The following is a 16,769-nucleotide window of genomic DNA, read 5'->3' as shown; positions in this document are numbered from 1 at the left end:
ACCCTTGTGGTTAGGAGCTCAAGAGAAGGGAGTGGAGTTGTAAGTATTTTAGTGGAGTACAGTCTGGCATAACGAAGGACTGCAGTGAGATGGGAGCAAAGTAACTTGAGAGGTAGAACGGACAGAAGCGGGAGAAATTATGAAGTCAGGCAGATGATACTGGGCAAAGGTGCAGTTGGGAGTGGGGCATGAAATGCTCAGACCAGCCTTAAGATGCCAGTGATGGGTTGAGTTGTACTTCAGCTTGTACTAACTGGTAGCGTGGCTTCCTGCCAACATGCTGGTTGGAAAGGGAGAAGACCTAGGTCAGGAGGTGACATGGGAGCCATAACTGGTGAAGAATAGCTGGCTGAAGACAACACGGGGACTGACGGGAGAGGCCACAAGCTGGGTGGGAAGGGAGTGAAGTTAGGTTGAGAGGGGAAGTGGCTGCTGGGAGTGGCAAAGAAGAATAGGTCCAGGCGGATGGGGGCCATGTTTGTGGAATTGGCTGCATTGAAGAACCCTTGGGACCTGGCCTGTTCTGGATAAGGGATTTTTCTGGGCAAGGGGTGGTCACATTAAATTGGATGATACAAGCACTGAGCAAGGGGATATTGGGGCTGGGAGTGCGGCAAAGAGATCATTGAGGGGGGGGGGGGGAAACGTGGATCGAGGGTCAGGCCAGCGATTTGCGGGAGTCGGCAGCGAGGAATGACTTCAATTTGTTCATGTCGGAGTTCTGCGCATGCGCCATCCGGTGGCCGGGAATGGTTCAGGATGGGTGGTTCTGGATAAGGGAGGTTCAACCTGTATTGAAATGCCAAAGAAGTAATCTCGATGCTGATGGCAGCTTGGGTGGGAGCAGCTATTGAATAGGAGCCAGAAGCTATGGAAAACAGTGGGGTGGCAGGAAAAGGCAAGGAGAGGTCAGGTAGCTCAGAGCTGATATGGGCCATCAGAAGGGTAAGACATGAAGAGACTGGAGCTCAAGGCATTGGATGGGGGTAACCACTGAGGGGAAAAAGGTTGGGGAAAAGAAAAGCAAAATAAATCAGTTTAAAAATAAAGGAAAATAATTCATTAAAATGTTAGCATCCCTTCAGACTGGATGAAAAACAAAATGGTCGGAGGTGATGGCAGAGACTGTTGAAGCTCACAGATACAGCACTGTCTAGTGGCTGAAGTCTGCTAAACAGTGTGACACACAGGTACTTAGTGGATTACCATTATAAATGTTAATGTTAAATGTTGACATAAAATCATAACCAATAATTGTGACAGTGAGAAGTGCGTGCTTAGATTTTTACACATAGGACGTCAAGACCAAGTGCAGTCTTCAGGTGAAGTAGTGTTAGAATGCGGTGGATAATTGAACTAGAAGCGCGATGCACTGATATAATTTAGTTCCCATTTGAAGTCATAATCTTTGATTTTTATGTGGTACTTTGATTTTTTAGATATGTATGTATTATCAAGAAATGGGGTGCAACAATGAGTCTGATTTTGCGATTTTAAAAAGTGGTGAGTTTAACAGCGCTCACCGTTATAACGGAGAAAATCTGACGGCAACTTCTGGCGTACGCACATGTGCAGTTATACACGGAAATCCGTAAGTTGCTGTCAGAGAGCAACTTCTCCATAGGCTGCGCTGTTGCAGTCCTTATCGATCGAGTTGGCACTGAAATGAATGCAACGGTGTGAAACTGAGATACTTACTCACTAATTCTACACTAAAAATGGTAAGAAAGTTGGGGCTGGTGCATTCAGGAGTAAATTAACTTTTTACGGTGTGATAAGTCATAATTACTGCTGCACAACCTCTCTGGCCCTGAAAAATTCATTTTTCATGTGTGAAGTCTCATTTCCTCAGAAGAAAATTAGTGTTTCTCTCTGTCTCTTCTCTCTCTCCCTTAATCCCATCTGTATTTCACAATCTTTATATTGCTTTCTGTACATTATTGAAATCTAATTTATATTTCCTGCTTTATACTTCCTGGTTTAGAAACTCAGCTAGCACCCTGGAGAACTCAAATTGTTTACCGCCTGGCCGTGCAGCTTGCAGCACTCCCACCGGGAAATTTGCTTCCGGTTTACCGGTGGCGCACAACACTACTGCCTCATTGCGTACTCTCAGTCAGATCATGTCGTCTGTCCTCGTGCAATGACCCAATGGCCACCTCATTTAATATCCGCCACAAATCACGCCGGAGAAACCAGGCGGTCCCACCTTCCGTAGTCAATACCTGCAAGCTATTTAAAGGGAGGAGAAAGAACATTCATTGGAGGTCACATTGAGTGTAAGGGTTTGACAGAGCAAGGTGCGTGAGCTTTGGAGCGGCAGATTTATCTGACGTTACAAGGTAGTTTCAACTTGAGTTTAACAATTTAATGGGTGTATTACTAGCTTGCCAGCGTCACCTTCTACATGCCTTTATTGGGCGGCGTCAAGATAGAAGGGCTGTTGGCCATGTCGGCGGCCCATGAATGAGGAGAGCCCATAGATGTAGGGGCAGGAGGCCTTAACCCCCAAGGGTTTACCGGCAGCAATATTCATACCTCGACTTGTCGGAGGAACAGTGTGTCAGAAGGCTGTGCTTCCGAAAGGAGGTACTGACAGAGATATGCCATCTCCTACTGGCAGACCTGCAGCCTCACATCGGCACCAGGACTGTGCTGCCTGTTGCACTGAAGGTCAGTGCGGCGCTGGCCTTCAATGCCTCTGGCTCCTTCTAGGCTGCAGCAGCGGACATATGCAGCGCCTCTCAATTCACTGCATGTCGCTGCATCTACACGTCACACAGGCTCTGTACACTCGCAGAATGGACTTCATAACTTTCCCAATGGGAACAACAATGAACGGGCATGTGGGTTTGCCAAGATTGCAGGCTTTCCGAGGGTTCAAGGAGTCATTGACTGCACACACGTGTCCTTGCGAGCACCATTCGAGAACGCCGAGGTATTCAGAAACCGAAAGGGATACCACTCCCTGAATGCTGAATGTGCAGCTGGTGTGTGACCACATGCAGCCCATCCTCGCAGTGAGTGCCCGCTATCCTGGGAGCGCACATGATGTGTTCATCCTGCGTGAGAGCAATGTGCCACGAATGTTTCAGCTACCACGGGAAGGGTGCGGCTTGCTGCTCGGAGACAAAGGATACGGCCTAGCCACCTGGCTAATGACCCCCCTCTGCAACCCCACCACACAGGCGGAGCATTACTACAGTGACAGCCATGCGGCCACCCGCAACATCATCGAGCAGACAATAGGGGTGTTGAAGCAACGTTTCCGATGCCTGGACCGCTCTGGAGGCAACCTTTAATACTCTCCTCAACAGCTGTCGCGATTCATTGTGGTGTGCTGCATGCTGCACAACTTGGTCATAATGAGAGCCCAGGCATTGCCAGAAGGGATTGCAGCCCCACCTCAGGAGGAGGAGGAACAGGAGCCTGCCGAGGCCCCGAATGGCCAGCCAGACCAGGAGGAGGAGCAGCATCCACGATGGAGGCAGTGTGGCATTGCTGCTGGTGCAAGGGCCACAAGTCAGCAGCTCATAATGCATCGGTTCTCTTGAATGGAGGAAGCTGAGGCAGGCAGCTAATAATGACTGCGCTATGTGCTATGAGAATGGCACATCTCTGTGAAATTACACATTAGTACACAAGGCGGGAATGCGACCGGTCAAATGAACTTTTATTAACAGCATCAAAAGTCTCGCCTCAAACATCACACCAACAACCCCTCACCAGCAACGAATAAAAAATTTAACAAATGCCCCTTGAAACAGCACAACACACAATCAACTTCAGCGATACATGTACAAATGCCAATGCCATTTGTAATTCCACACCAGCTTCCTTTTGCCATGTTAGACCCAGACCCATACACCAATAGCAACGAGATATTTACAGGATGAGGACATCTGTCCATGGTGGGCAAAGTCTTTATCAGACTTGCTCTGGGATTTGCCAGCCCTTACCGTTACCCCCTCCCAGGCTTACTGCTCCTCCTTAATGTAAGCTCAGTGCCTGCAGCAAGGCTGCTTGAGGGCTGCTGTGTGTGTAAAAGAGACAGTCCAGACGGCCTAGCAGGATACCCTGGACCAACTCTGGGCCTGGAAGGTGCAGGTGCAGAGGCAGAGCGGCAGTGGTGGAAGCCAGAATGCTGTCATCTTGAGCAAGGACAGCACCTTCTATTTCCAGCGGCCCACTGACACTCACCCGGGATGAAGCCTCAGCATCCGGAGTAATCTGTGTGAGCACACATTGCTGGCCTGCTTTGACTGTGGGGAACACAGAGAGGATGACAGCCGTCGGTGTTTGCATGGTATCACTCTGCGACTGACTCAGTAGACCAAGTATGAAATGCAGCAGGCTGAGAGTTGATGCCAGCATTCGTTGACAGCAACACATCACAAAGTCCTTGCGTGGCTTGGGCCTATGCTGTGATAGCTGCTGCCACGTAAACCATGGCACTCGCCATCCCCCCTGGGACTCCACTGTCGCTGATTGAATCCATCTCCCTCTGTAAGCGGGCAAGGATGGGCTCGTGGACTGCTGAGTGGCACGAGCAATGCTTGAGGCGGCCTCCCCCAACCTCAGAGCAAGTGCATCCATGCTCTGCAGGACCTTCTCCAATGCACCCATAAGCTCGTGGTGCATTTGCATGGACTCTCTAGACATCGCCTCCAAGCTCAGGTCCACATCTGACTGTCTCTCAGCAGGACTCATGGCCCCCGAGCTTCCCTTCATTCTGGGCATTGCTGCAGGCCACTGGGGCCAGGAGCTCAGGCTCTTCAAAACCCAGGATGTTGGCTCTTCCACCAAGGTGGTATCCCCACTCGGTGCAACTGATGGAGGGTCCTGCTATGTCACCACACTTTCGTCACCTTCCTCCTTGTCTTCCCCCGTCGGTCGAAGTGGACGGTTCATGAGCAGGCTGCCACACTTCTGGCTCATCATCTGTAAGCACAAAGCAACATGTGGTTAGCAGCAGGGGAGGGGGCAGGAAGGGAAGAAGGGGGCATTGAATATTTATATGTAAAGCGGGTATGGCATTTGCTATCAAGGGGCAAGGATATCACAGAAATCCCAAAGGGCCTCACACACCGTCACTGTCCACAGGGGGTTCTGCTTCACCGGCTGCTACCGCACCAACTAGTGAGCCTATGACACTTGCTCCTCCACCTTAGTGAAGTCTTTTATGTCAGGCTCCCCTCCTCCGGTGCGACTGCAGGCTCGAAGGGCCGAATGGCCTACTCCTGCACCTATTTTTCTATGCAATAGGAAACATAAGAAGGTGTGAGTGAGTGTGCAGCTCGTGTGTCACGTGCACCGTCCATAGTTGAACAGCTGCTAGTGCCGGCAACTGTGCAGATGTGCATTTTAATCTGCGTGGCCGTGCAGAGGGGATGGGTGAACGGTGGGATTAGGTGACAAGAACCGAAGATGAGTGATCAGGCTGAAGTATTATGGACGTATATCAAGAGTGAAACGGTAGTGCGAGGAGGGGTGAGGCTGAGTTGAGAACAAGGTGGTGAGCGATGCTTGGATGGGCAGGGCATGGCTGGTGAAGTGAGCCTCAGCTTTTATGGTGTCTTCACCAACAAAGACCATGGCCTGGTACACCTAGTGGAGGAGCAGGTAGTGGAAAGACTTTACATTGTGTGAGATAGTGAGGTTCACATTATGGCATTGGAACCTTAAGAGAAAGGGTACTCCCCCTGACGATCCTAGTGAGGTCGTTGAACTTCTTGCGACATTGTGTCGGAGTTCTGGCCACCGTGTTCCTGTGGAAACGTGCTGGGTGACCTCCCTCCAAAGCCTTCGGACCACTCGTGGAATGGGCCTCCTTCCACCTGAGCACGTTCCACCTCCTCTCAATCGCCTCTATTAAGACGTCAAAGGCCATGGCTGAGAAGCGGTGTGCACACTGGCGACCTTCCTGCTCCTCCATTTTCCCGCTGTGCTAAGAGTGAATAGTTGAAACTGCACATACGCATACTTATCTGACAACGCCTTTAAGAATCGGCTTTCCCCGGGATGTATAGCGGACTTCGGTGCATGTGCAACTCTTCTTCAAATTTAGCACTGTGATTTTCGGTTCCACCACCAAAGAAGAAGTGTGAATTAGCTCCGTTTCAACCTAATTTCCCAGTAGGCAGCGCAAACTTTTCGCGGGTGCTATACTTACCGCTCTGACAGGAATAATGCCTCAAAATCGGCATGACCTAATTTCCAGCCCTGTGTGTAGTCTTCAATCTTTTTGCCCTGCTCAGACGCCACAGATCTCCTATAGAGGGCGCCATGCTGAAACACGTCGGATTAAAGCAAATCCCAGGTCAAAAGCCCAACTGTCGGTGCGGTGAATGGCAAACTGTCGGTGTGGTGAAAGGCAAACGCGGTTCCTTTGCTGCTGACTGTAAAATCTGGGCCACTCTGTTTCAAATGCATTGAAAACTGCTGTTGGGCTATTTTTATGGAAAAGAATAGTTATAAATATTTACCTGCAGTACCGGTTATGCCTGTAGGTGGTGCTGTGACAAGGCTTTCCAATGTAATTAAGTGTTCTGTTTGTGCTTTGCTTTTGAAGTGAAGTTATATGATATGCTCCCATTACATAGATGCTGTTTTAAATTAAGACTTAGTAAAAGAAAAGCTTTCTTCGGTCTGGCCACTGGGTGTCTCTGCAGACCTGTCTTTTTTTTAAGCCTCATTCTGAGGGATATTTTGGTTTTCTTTGTGCAGGTAAGTTATTTATTTAAAAAAAAAAAATTTTAATCTTAAAAATATGAATACATTTATTTTCTCCCTTCCAGGTGTTCTCCTCTTTCTCTTTCCCCCTGCTGGTCAGCACCGCTAGCTCTGATCTCGTGTTTCACTGCTCGAGTAATCTGTGCCTGACTGTTGGTCCAAATCTCTCACCCCTTACAAGTTTTATATATTCTTAAGTCGAGGTAGATTTCCTATGACATTGCACAAGGGAAATCAGGTCTAAGGGCACTTTTCAGGTCAAGCAGGGCTAGAGGGCTGGGAGATAATTGAACCAAGGTGGGGAAGGTGAGAGGAGAAGGGTAGGAGAGGGAGTGAAGAGGATGGGAGGGGGGAGAGACAGATGATATGATGAATAAGAGAGGAGAGGGTTGGGGTGTTGGTATAAATTTGTCTCAATGGGGGGGGTTGTATTGCCAAATTTGCTTTGGTAGGAGTGCAAAGGTTCGACTATCGGGGGGAGGGGGGAGGGGGGGCTGCTGTGTTTAGCAGTGTGGGCAGAGGTGATTTCAGCCTTATTGGAGTAGTAGGGATGTCTTTGCATGAATTTTGCTGAAGCAGGGGGTGGGGTGGATGTCTGCTTTTGAAGGCAAGTTGATGTTGATTGATTTTACCTTGTTTGTGGGGAGGAATCTTTTGCTACTTGTCTCAGCATGTGTAGGGCATTCATTTTTGCTGTCCTGCTTTCTTCAGGTCACGAGCAGAGTGATGTTCTGGCATCTTTTTACATTATCGGCAGCATTCTTTGGAGCACTCGGCAGTTTGGTCAGGGGTCCTCGCAATACCGATTTCCTGGCAGTTGCTGATGGATCCTGACTCCACTCTTTTTTTGTAAGGTTGCATTCAGCCTCCGATCAGCCGCAAATGCTTCTCACCTAGTTCCTCTGCTGCCTTCCTTATTCATTTTCTACTTCCATCATTTTGCAGATTTATATATTTTTTTAAAAACCCTACAGGTGGTATCGAAGGTGGGTTTCTATTTCTTTTCCCCTTTAGGTGGAACTGTAGCGTAACATCACGTACAGGTGCAACACCTTTGAAAAGTTACCGCCACTCAGCATTTTTAATGTAAATCATTTGAAAAGGATGAAAGAAAAACTGTATATATGAGATTAAAGAAAAAATAATTGGAAGGCATGTAGAACTATGAATTGGGTTTGTTGATGGGTTTCACAAGTGGTAATAGTTGCTGCAAAGATGATGCAAATCATTTGAAAATGTATGCTATTGTAGGCAATAACTGTATTTAATGGTGCTTGACCGGTCTGGATGCCGTTCAGAATGGAACATAGAGTGGAAGAGGGAGGTAGCATGTTGGAGATGAATAACAAGCATATGAGGTATTGAAGAAGTCTGAAAAATACATGAGTGATGGGAGGCCAAATCCCAGTGGCGACTCAGGAGCACTGGGGTGGGGCAATATAACATTTGACTTGTTTTTATTGGAGCACCTGAGTTGATGTATTTTTGACTTTGGCTGCAATAGCCAATTTGGAAAGCAATAAAAGTACTGAAAAGTCACATAGCAGGTATTGAGTGGGTGTGAAAAATACCTGGGAGCGATGGAAGGATAAATTCCGGTGGGAGATCATGAGTGATCAGGTGGAACTTTTATTTATTTTTCTTGGAGTGCACCATAGTTTCTTTTTTAGTCGGACAGCCGTAACAGAAATGCAGTAAAATAAAACCATTAAAATCAGCATAGAAACATAGAAAATAGGTGCAGGAGTAGGCCATTCGGCCCTTCGAGCCTGCACCGCCATTCAATAAGATGGCTGATTATTCCTTCAGTACCCCTTTCCTGCTTTCTCTCCATACCCCTTGATCCCCTTAACCTTAAGGCCATATCTAACACCCTCTTGAATATATCCAATGAACTGGCATCAACAACTCTCTGCGGCAGGGAATTCCACAGGTCAACAACTCTCTGAGTGAAGAAGTTTCTCCTCATCTCAGTCCTAAATGGCTTACCCCTTATCCTAAGACTATGTCCCCTGGTTCTGGACTTCCCCAACATCGAGAACTTTCTTCCCGCATCTAACCTGTCCAGTCCTGTCAGAATCTTATATGTTTCTATGAGATCCCCTCTCATCCTTCTAAACGCCAGTGAATGAAGGCCCAGTTGATCCAGTCTCTCCTCATATGTCAGTCCAGCCATCCCTGGAATCAGTCTGGTGAAACTTCGCTGCACTCCCTCAATAGCAAGAACGTCCTTTCTCAGATTAGGAGACCAAAACTGAACACAATTTTCCAGGTGAGGCCTCACGAAGGCCCTGTACAACTGCAGCAAGGCCTCCCTGCTCCTATATTCAAATCCCCTAGCTATGAAGGCCAACATACCATTTGGCATCTTTACCGCCTGCTGTACTTGCATGCACACTTTCAGTGACTGATGAACCATGACACCCAGGTCTTGTTGCACCCCCCCTTTTTCTAGTCTGCCGCCATTCAGATAATATTCTGCCTTCGTGTTTTTGACCTCAAAATGGATAACCTCACATTTATCCACATTATACTGCATCTGCCATGTATTTGCCCACTCACCTAATCTGTCCAAGTCACCCTGCAGCCTCTTAGAGTCCTCCTCACAGCTCACACCGCCACCCAGTTTAGTGTCATCCGCAAACTTGGAGATATTACACTCTATTCCCTCATCCAAATCGCTAATGTATATTGTAAAGAGCTGGGGTCCCAGCACTGACCCCTGCGGCACCCCCACTAGTAACTGCCTGCCATTCTGAAAAGGACCCGTTTATCCCGATTCTCTGCTTCCTGTCTGCCAACCAGTTCTCTATCCACATCAGTACATTACCCCCAATACCATGCGTTTTGATTTTGTACACCAATCACTTGTGCGGGACCTTGTCAAAAGCCTTTTGAAAGTCCAAATACACCACATCCACTGGTTTCCCCCTTGTCCACTCTACTTGTTACATCCTCAAAAAATTCCAGAAGATTCGTCAAGCATGATTTCCCTTTCATAAATCCATGCTGACTTGGTCCGATCCTGTCACTGCTTAGCAGCTATTGAAGAAATGTGCATAATATGTATAATCTAATGACTATTGGGACTCTCCCAGGCTATTCAGACAGTGAAAATTTGTATGAGCCGGGCCACTTGGTTATATGTTGGATGCATTGAAGCAGAGTTAAGCAGAATATATCTGAGGGATATTTGCTAAATGTATAGAGCTGGGAATATCTGCTAAACAGAGTAGCAATGGGAATTTAGTGCCTAGGGGGAAGGAGGTGCTAAGTGCTTTAAACCAAGGGGTAACAAATATATAAATAATAATTAATTCGATCTAAATGGATAAAATTATCTAGAAAGTGGATGCCAACATTAAAGGAATTCGAATTGCATTAAATAAAAATCTGGCGTACATAAATAATCAAATAATAAATAGAAGTATGGGGATACTAAACTGAAAACATGTATAAAACATGAGATATATATTATATATATATTATAAGTCGATAAACTTTTAAGCTAAATGATGGGACAGCTGAGACTCGTTGCCTGCAATTCCTGGGCTATGTTGGAAACTGCAGGATGCTTCTTCATGTGTCCTGGATAGTCACATGTGCAGGAAGTCCCTCCAATTGCCCGAACTCAAGCTTGAAGAGTGACTGGAGATACTGTAGGACATCCAGGAGGCAGAGAATTTCCTGGGGCGCACATTGCAGGAGGTGGTCAGCCCACAACTACAGAGATTTCAGAAGAATCGGGTGGCCATCCGGCAGGGTAGGAAGAGGTAGACAGTGCAGGAATCCTCTGGGATTGTGGCTATGTGGTACTCAAACCGATTTTCAGCGCTGAATACCAGTGAGGATGACGACACCTTCGGGAGTGCAATCTAGAGCACATTTAGCTAATGTGGGGCAGGTGACTGCATAGTGGGGAGACACTGCAAAGTTTAGATAAACAGTGGTTATAGGGGATCTGATAATCAGGGGGATAGACGGGCGTTTCTGCACCCACCGATATGGAAAAGCATAATTCAATCAAGTAGAGTGAACATGGTTTTATGAAAGGGAAATCATGTTTGACAAATTTGCTGGATGTAATGAGCAGGGTGGATAAGTGGGGTATTTGGATTTCAAAAAGGCATTCGATAAGCTGCCAGATAAAAGGTTATTGCACAAGATAAAAGTTCACGGGTTTGGGGGTAGTATATTAGCATGGATAGAGGATTGGCTAACTAACAGAAAATAGAGAGTTGGGATAAATGGGTAATTTTCCAGTTGGCAAATAGTGTCTAGTGGGGTGCCGCAGGGATCGGTGCTGGGTCCTCAACTATTTACAATCTATATTAATGACTTGGGTGAAGGGACCGAGTGTAATATAGCCAAGTTTGCCGATGATACAAAGATGGATGGGAAAGCAAATTGTGAGGATGATACAAAAAATCTGCAAAGTCCCACTCCATCATGTCTTTTTCAGGCTAAGTGAGTAGGCAAAAAATTATCAGATGGAGTATAATGTGGGAAAATGTGAGGTTATCGACTTTGGCAAAAAAATAGAAATGCAAATTATAATTTAAATGGAGAAAAATTGCAAAGTGCTGCAGTACAGAAGGACCTGGAGGTCCTTGTGCATGAAACACAAAGTGAGTATGCAGGTACAGCAAGTAATCAGGAAGGCAAATGGAAGGTTGGCCTTTATTGCAAGGGGGATAGAGTATAAAAGCAGAGAAGTCCTGCTGCAAGTGTACAGGGTATTGGTGAGGCCACACCTAGAGTACTGCGTAAGGTTTTGGTCTCCGTATTTAAGGAAGGATATACTTGCATTGGAGGCTGTTCAGAAAAGGTTCACAGGTTGATTCCGGAGATGAGGAAGTTGACTTATGAGGATAGGTTGGGCCAATACGCAGGATAAAGGACACTGGGTGGAGGGGGGATGCAGCCAGAAGTCGTGGCCCGCCATAGGAAGGAAAAAAGTTGAGGCCTTGCACTCAAAGTTTCAGGAGCTAGGAAATTTAAAAAGCAGGAGTAATTTCTGGATTATTCCCACTGCCACACGATAGTGAGTATATGAATAGCAGGATAAAACAGATTAATGTGTGGCTGGAGAAATGGTGCAGGAGAGAGGGCTTCAAATTCCTGGAACCTATTCAAGGTGGATGGGTTGCACCTCAACATAGTTGGGACCAATGTCCTTGCAGCAAAGTTAGCAAATACTGTGGGGGGAAGGTTTAAACTAATTTGGCAAGAGGATTGGCACTAGGATGAAATGGTAGAGAGGAGAAACAAGGTGCAGAGGACTAGAAGAGGCAAATAACACTAAGTAAAGAATGACAATGGTTTACTGTTATTTTTTGAAGACTAGGGCCGGAATTTTCACGTTGCCGCAAGTGAGGGTGTGGGGACAGGCCGGCAGCAAAAATCCAGGAAATAGAGAGCGCGTCGGGAACCCACCGTCATGCCGCCGCCTCGAGCATTTAATTCGGGTGGCTTTATGGACCCCATCTGCAGAGGCGGGAGACCTCATTGAAATCATTAAGTGCTTGTTTACAGACCTTTAACAGTGATTTTAGCAGCTGTTTGAGTTTAACTTCATGAGCCCGGAATTCATGGAGGCAGAAAATCAGTGGCCATCGGCGAGTTCATGCATTGACAGCTGGGAAAAGCACATAAATACTGCAACATTACACCTCATTATTTGCCTCATGGAAAGGCTCTTGCTGATTTCATTTTGTCGACATATTTAGGTGTCAGTCATTTGCAGGTCATTTCTGCAATCTCGGAAGCCACATTGCTAGTCACTATCACAACATTGAGGGATTGTGTCCCTCTTATCTCCACTGTCCCTGCCATCTACTACATCAGCATGGGTGCCGCTTATAGTATCTCACCTTGGTCCTCACAATCGGACCAAGATGAGCCCCATCATCATAGACAGTCCCTCGGAATCGAGAAAGAATTGCTTCCACTGTTAGCATGAGTTCTTAGGTGGCTGTACAGTCCAATACGAGAACCACAGTCTCTGTCACAGGTGGGACAGATAGTCGTTGAGGGAAAGGGTGGGCAGGGAGCCTGGTTTGTCGCACGATCCTTCCGCTGCCTGCGCTTGATTTCTGCATGCTCTCGGCGACGATACTCGAGGAGCTCAGCGCCCTCCCGAATGCACTTCCTCCGCTTAGGGCGGTCTATGGCCAAGGACTCCCAGCTGTCAGTGAGGATGTTGCACTTTATCAGGGAGGCTTTGAGGGTACCCTTGTAACATTTCCTCTGCCCGCCTTTGGCTCGTTTGCCGTGGACGAGTTACGAGTAGAGCGCTTGCTTTTGGAGTCTCGTGTTTGGCTTGCGGACTATGTGACCTGCCCAGTGGAGCTAATCAAGTGTGGTCAGTGCTTCAATGCTGGGGACGTTGGCCTGGACGAGGACGCTAATGTTTATGCGTCTGTCCTCCCAGGGGATGTGCATGATTTTGCGGAGACATCGCTGGTGGTATTTCTCCAACAACTTGAGGTGTCTTCTGTACATAGTCCACGTCTCTGAGCCATACAGGAGGGCCGCAGCAGCAGCAACCACAGCAGCAGCCTTCTCCTCAACGACCCGATGCTCCACAGTAGAGAGAGGGGCACCACAGGGCTGCAGCCGGAGGCGATCCCCCCAATACAGGGTATCCAGGCAGAGGATGAGTTTCCTGGACATGACTGAGCAGCAGTGCTTCAGGAAGCTCAGGCTACGTCGCAGACATTTGTAGCTTGCTGGAACAAGACCTGGTGCCCAGAGCTCCTGGTGGACACTCCTTACCAGTGGCTGTCAAAGTCACCACCGCCCTGAACTCCTTCACCACAGGCTCCTTCCAGGGATCTGCAGCAGGCACTGGCGGCATCTCGCAGTCAGCTGCCCACAGATGCATCTCCCAGGTGACCGATGCCATGATTCACAAGTCAGCAAATTATATCAACTTTGCCACTGATGGGGCCAGTGTTACTGAGCGGGCGCTCGGCTTTGCGGCTCCGGCTGTCTTCCCATGGGTGCAGGGCGTCATCAACCTCAAACATGAAGGCACCCCATCATCACCCAGGAATGTTTGTGGACCACAAAGGCTTCCAATCCCTCAATGTGCAGCTCAACTGCAACCATAAAAAGGTCATCATGCATGTGTGTGCCACATCCCCTGCCATGGCTCTTTCGTGCTGTGCCAATACATCCTCACTCAGTTCGTCGCACCTCCAAACAGACTTAGCGGCTGGCTGCTTGTAGACATGGCTCATGACACCCCTGAGGAGGCCAAGTACTGCAGCTGAGGTGCGTTATAATGAGACTCACATCTCCATATGATGTGTCATAGAACAAGCACTAGGCATGCTGAAGATGCCTTGACAGATCTGGAGGAGCCCTACAGTACCCATCAGCTAGGGTCCCAGAATCATCGTTGTCTGCTGCGTGCTTAAAAACATAGCGCAGCAGCGAAGATTGGAGCTACAGGAGGAGCATGGTGCACTCCACACGGCCTATTCAGAGGATGAGGAACCTGAAATCCCCAATGCTCGAGGTTAAATAATGTATCACCATTCACTCCAAGTGACAAAGCCTCTTCCAGGGTTTGAGGCAAAAATGGACAAAACCCGAAAGTGGTGCATAGAAAAATTATTGTGAGTTACCAAAACAACTGAAACTTAGCACTAATATTTTTGATACACCATGACTGAGGGGGTGACAACGGGTGAGAAGTGGGAGCGCTTCCACTTCCAAGTCCGCTCTCACCATCATCGCTTTCATGGGCCATCCGAACTTCCTTGCTAGCAAGGAGCTGGAGATCACCAGTGAGCGATGAAGGCCCAAGTCAATGTTTACATCCCTCCTTGAGAGGAGGTCTAATAGCACCTGCCTCTGTTGTCCACAGCTAGCATGTGCTTGTGTGAGTGGTGCATTTGCTGCTCCTTGCAGACAGCCAACCTTTTCATGGAAGAGCACGTCGTAGCCATCATCTGCGACATGGTGCTGTTCATGTTGGCGATGGGCTGCTCCATTCTCTGCACATTTGCAGACATCGCGGCTGCAAAAGATGCCAGAGCCTCATGCAATTGTTGCTGGCCCTCCAAGATCACCCTCTTTCTCAATGGCTCAGTGTCTGCACACAGCTTAGCAGAGATTGGGGTGTCCTGCGCCCTCCGGCGAGGAGTCCCCACTGCTGTCCCTGTCAGTACCACCTGCTCTTGCTCAATTGTGAATTGTGAGACACCAGGTGACCGCTCTACTCTGGCGCAAAGGACTCACTGAGGTGTGTGTATCTGTGCTGGTTCTGGCTGTGCTTGGGTCTGCTGATGGTGCACCCTCCGAGGCAGGAGGTTCCTCTGAGGAGATGTCTTCCTCCTCTGGCTGGACAGTGGGCGGGCAGTTGATGGACCTATGGGAGAGTAAAGTGATGAATTAGAAGTGTTATAATAAGAATGGGTAACATTACCATTATGCACATGATGACATTTCACTGGCTGCTGACATCAGTCATGATGTGGGTGATTGTTGTATGCCAGGTAGTTTTGTGAGATATGATTCTGTCACCAGTTTGTTGGGATGTCCCCCCCTGTCTCCCAGCACCAGTGTCTCGAGCTCCCGGAATTTCCGGAGCCGCCGTCTCTGCTGCAGTGAAATGTGCAATTATTGGAGGGCTATCTCCAGTGTTCTCCCTCTCCTTGTTGTTGAGGGTTTTCTCCTACAAGGAGGGAAAGAAGAGAAGTTTGAGTGAGAGTGATGGAATGAATGTAAGGAATGCTTGAGTTACATCTGTAGAGGGTGACTATGAGGGAGTGGGAGGCCCTCTCAGCGGGCTCTGACAGCCTCGACAAGTGTATGCAGCAAAGAATCAGAGAAGCGTGGTGCAGCCCTCTGCCTTTGGCCATCCATCCTTCGAAAATTTTAGCCGTACTGTGGCCTTTCTTTGACACTTTCCACCCTTCTCTGCCAATATTTTAGTGAGTTGAATGCAGGGCTGCTTTAAATATGGGCGTTGGAAACGAGTCATCGATTATGTCATCAGGCACGAACCATTTAATAGGGCCGGATGACATGCATGACTCTTTCGATTGGAGCCATTAAGTGAAAGTCGCCCTGAGCAGCGTGTTGCTCAGAACATTGCGTTCCCGACCCGCTGCACCGCCTGTGCACACCCAACCCGACCCAAAGATAAAATTTGTGGCCTAGGTGTCACCAGTAGCTGTAATCTAAACCACATGATCAGATGGGATCACTCCATATTTGTTTATGAATCCTTTACAGTATTCTTGCAAATTAGTGAAATGGAGACAGCTTAAATTTTGTTCGGGTATTTGGATTTAAGGTAAATGTAAGTACTGGAGAGTCTGTTAAGTGTTAGCACTTGGTGGAAAGACTGCAAATCTTTTCAATTTTTACAACTAGTTATGCAGCTAGTTTTTTGCTAAATTTAGAAGACTTAATGTTCCTTTGGATTCTGTAAATGTAATGTAATGTTTAAATTATAGGTACCATTCTACAGAGGAGAAAGAATTACGTTTGATGTTGCCCCATCAAGACTAGATTTTTCTGTGGCACATAACAGTTTAAAGATTGAGGTACAGTACTCAAATTGTCATGTGTCCAGTTTGTTTGAATAACTAAGAGACTGTGTTCCTTTGCTGCTATATAATCAGTAATGAATATTTTGCATGATCAGGTGTAGATATCTTGTGCTGATCTTAATTTGGGGCCATACAATGTTGAAAGTTAGTTGCTACAATGGAATAATGTTTTATTCCTTACCCTTTTCACAATTAATGAAGCTTTTATTGTACACATCGTTGATTATTGTTAAAATGGATATAGACAGTATGCAGACTCAGTAGTCTGTAGTTCTAGTTTGTTACCGGACACCCATCCAGGTAAAGTATACATATACCTGTATATGACTCATCGTAGTGCACTGATCAGCTGTAATGAGTAGTTAACTAGAAAGCAGTGCTGTTAATGGAAGTCTACACTTCAGAATGTACAACTTGCAGTACGCACTGGGTAAAGATCAGTAATTTACTGTTTAATGTTAAATCTAT

At 47.3% G+C, this 16,769-nt stretch overlaps 1 protein-coding gene across 1 annotated transcript in view; it reads left to right on the top strand.

Annotated features, from left to right (window-relative positions):
* nomo (nodal modulator) overlaps positions 1-16,769 on the top strand; it is a 78,412-nt gene that overhangs the window by 13,696 nt on the left and 47,947 nt on the right. Inside the window, exon 9 of the mRNA XM_070900938.1 lies at positions 16,206-16,295. Within this exon, the coding sequence (XP_070757039.1) occupies positions 16,206-16,295 (90 nt within the window). The remainder of the gene's footprint in view (positions 1-16,205; positions 16,296-16,769) is intronic.

Source organism: Pristiophorus japonicus, chromosome 15 (genome assembly GCF_044704955.1).
Source record: "Pristiophorus japonicus isolate sPriJap1 chromosome 15, sPriJap1.hap1, whole genome shotgun sequence".
Taxonomy (NCBI): domain Eukaryota; kingdom Metazoa; phylum Chordata; class Chondrichthyes; family Pristiophoridae; genus Pristiophorus; species Pristiophorus japonicus.
Note: the sequence above shows the minus strand (reverse complement) of the source record. Positions and strands in the feature narration are given on the sequence as shown.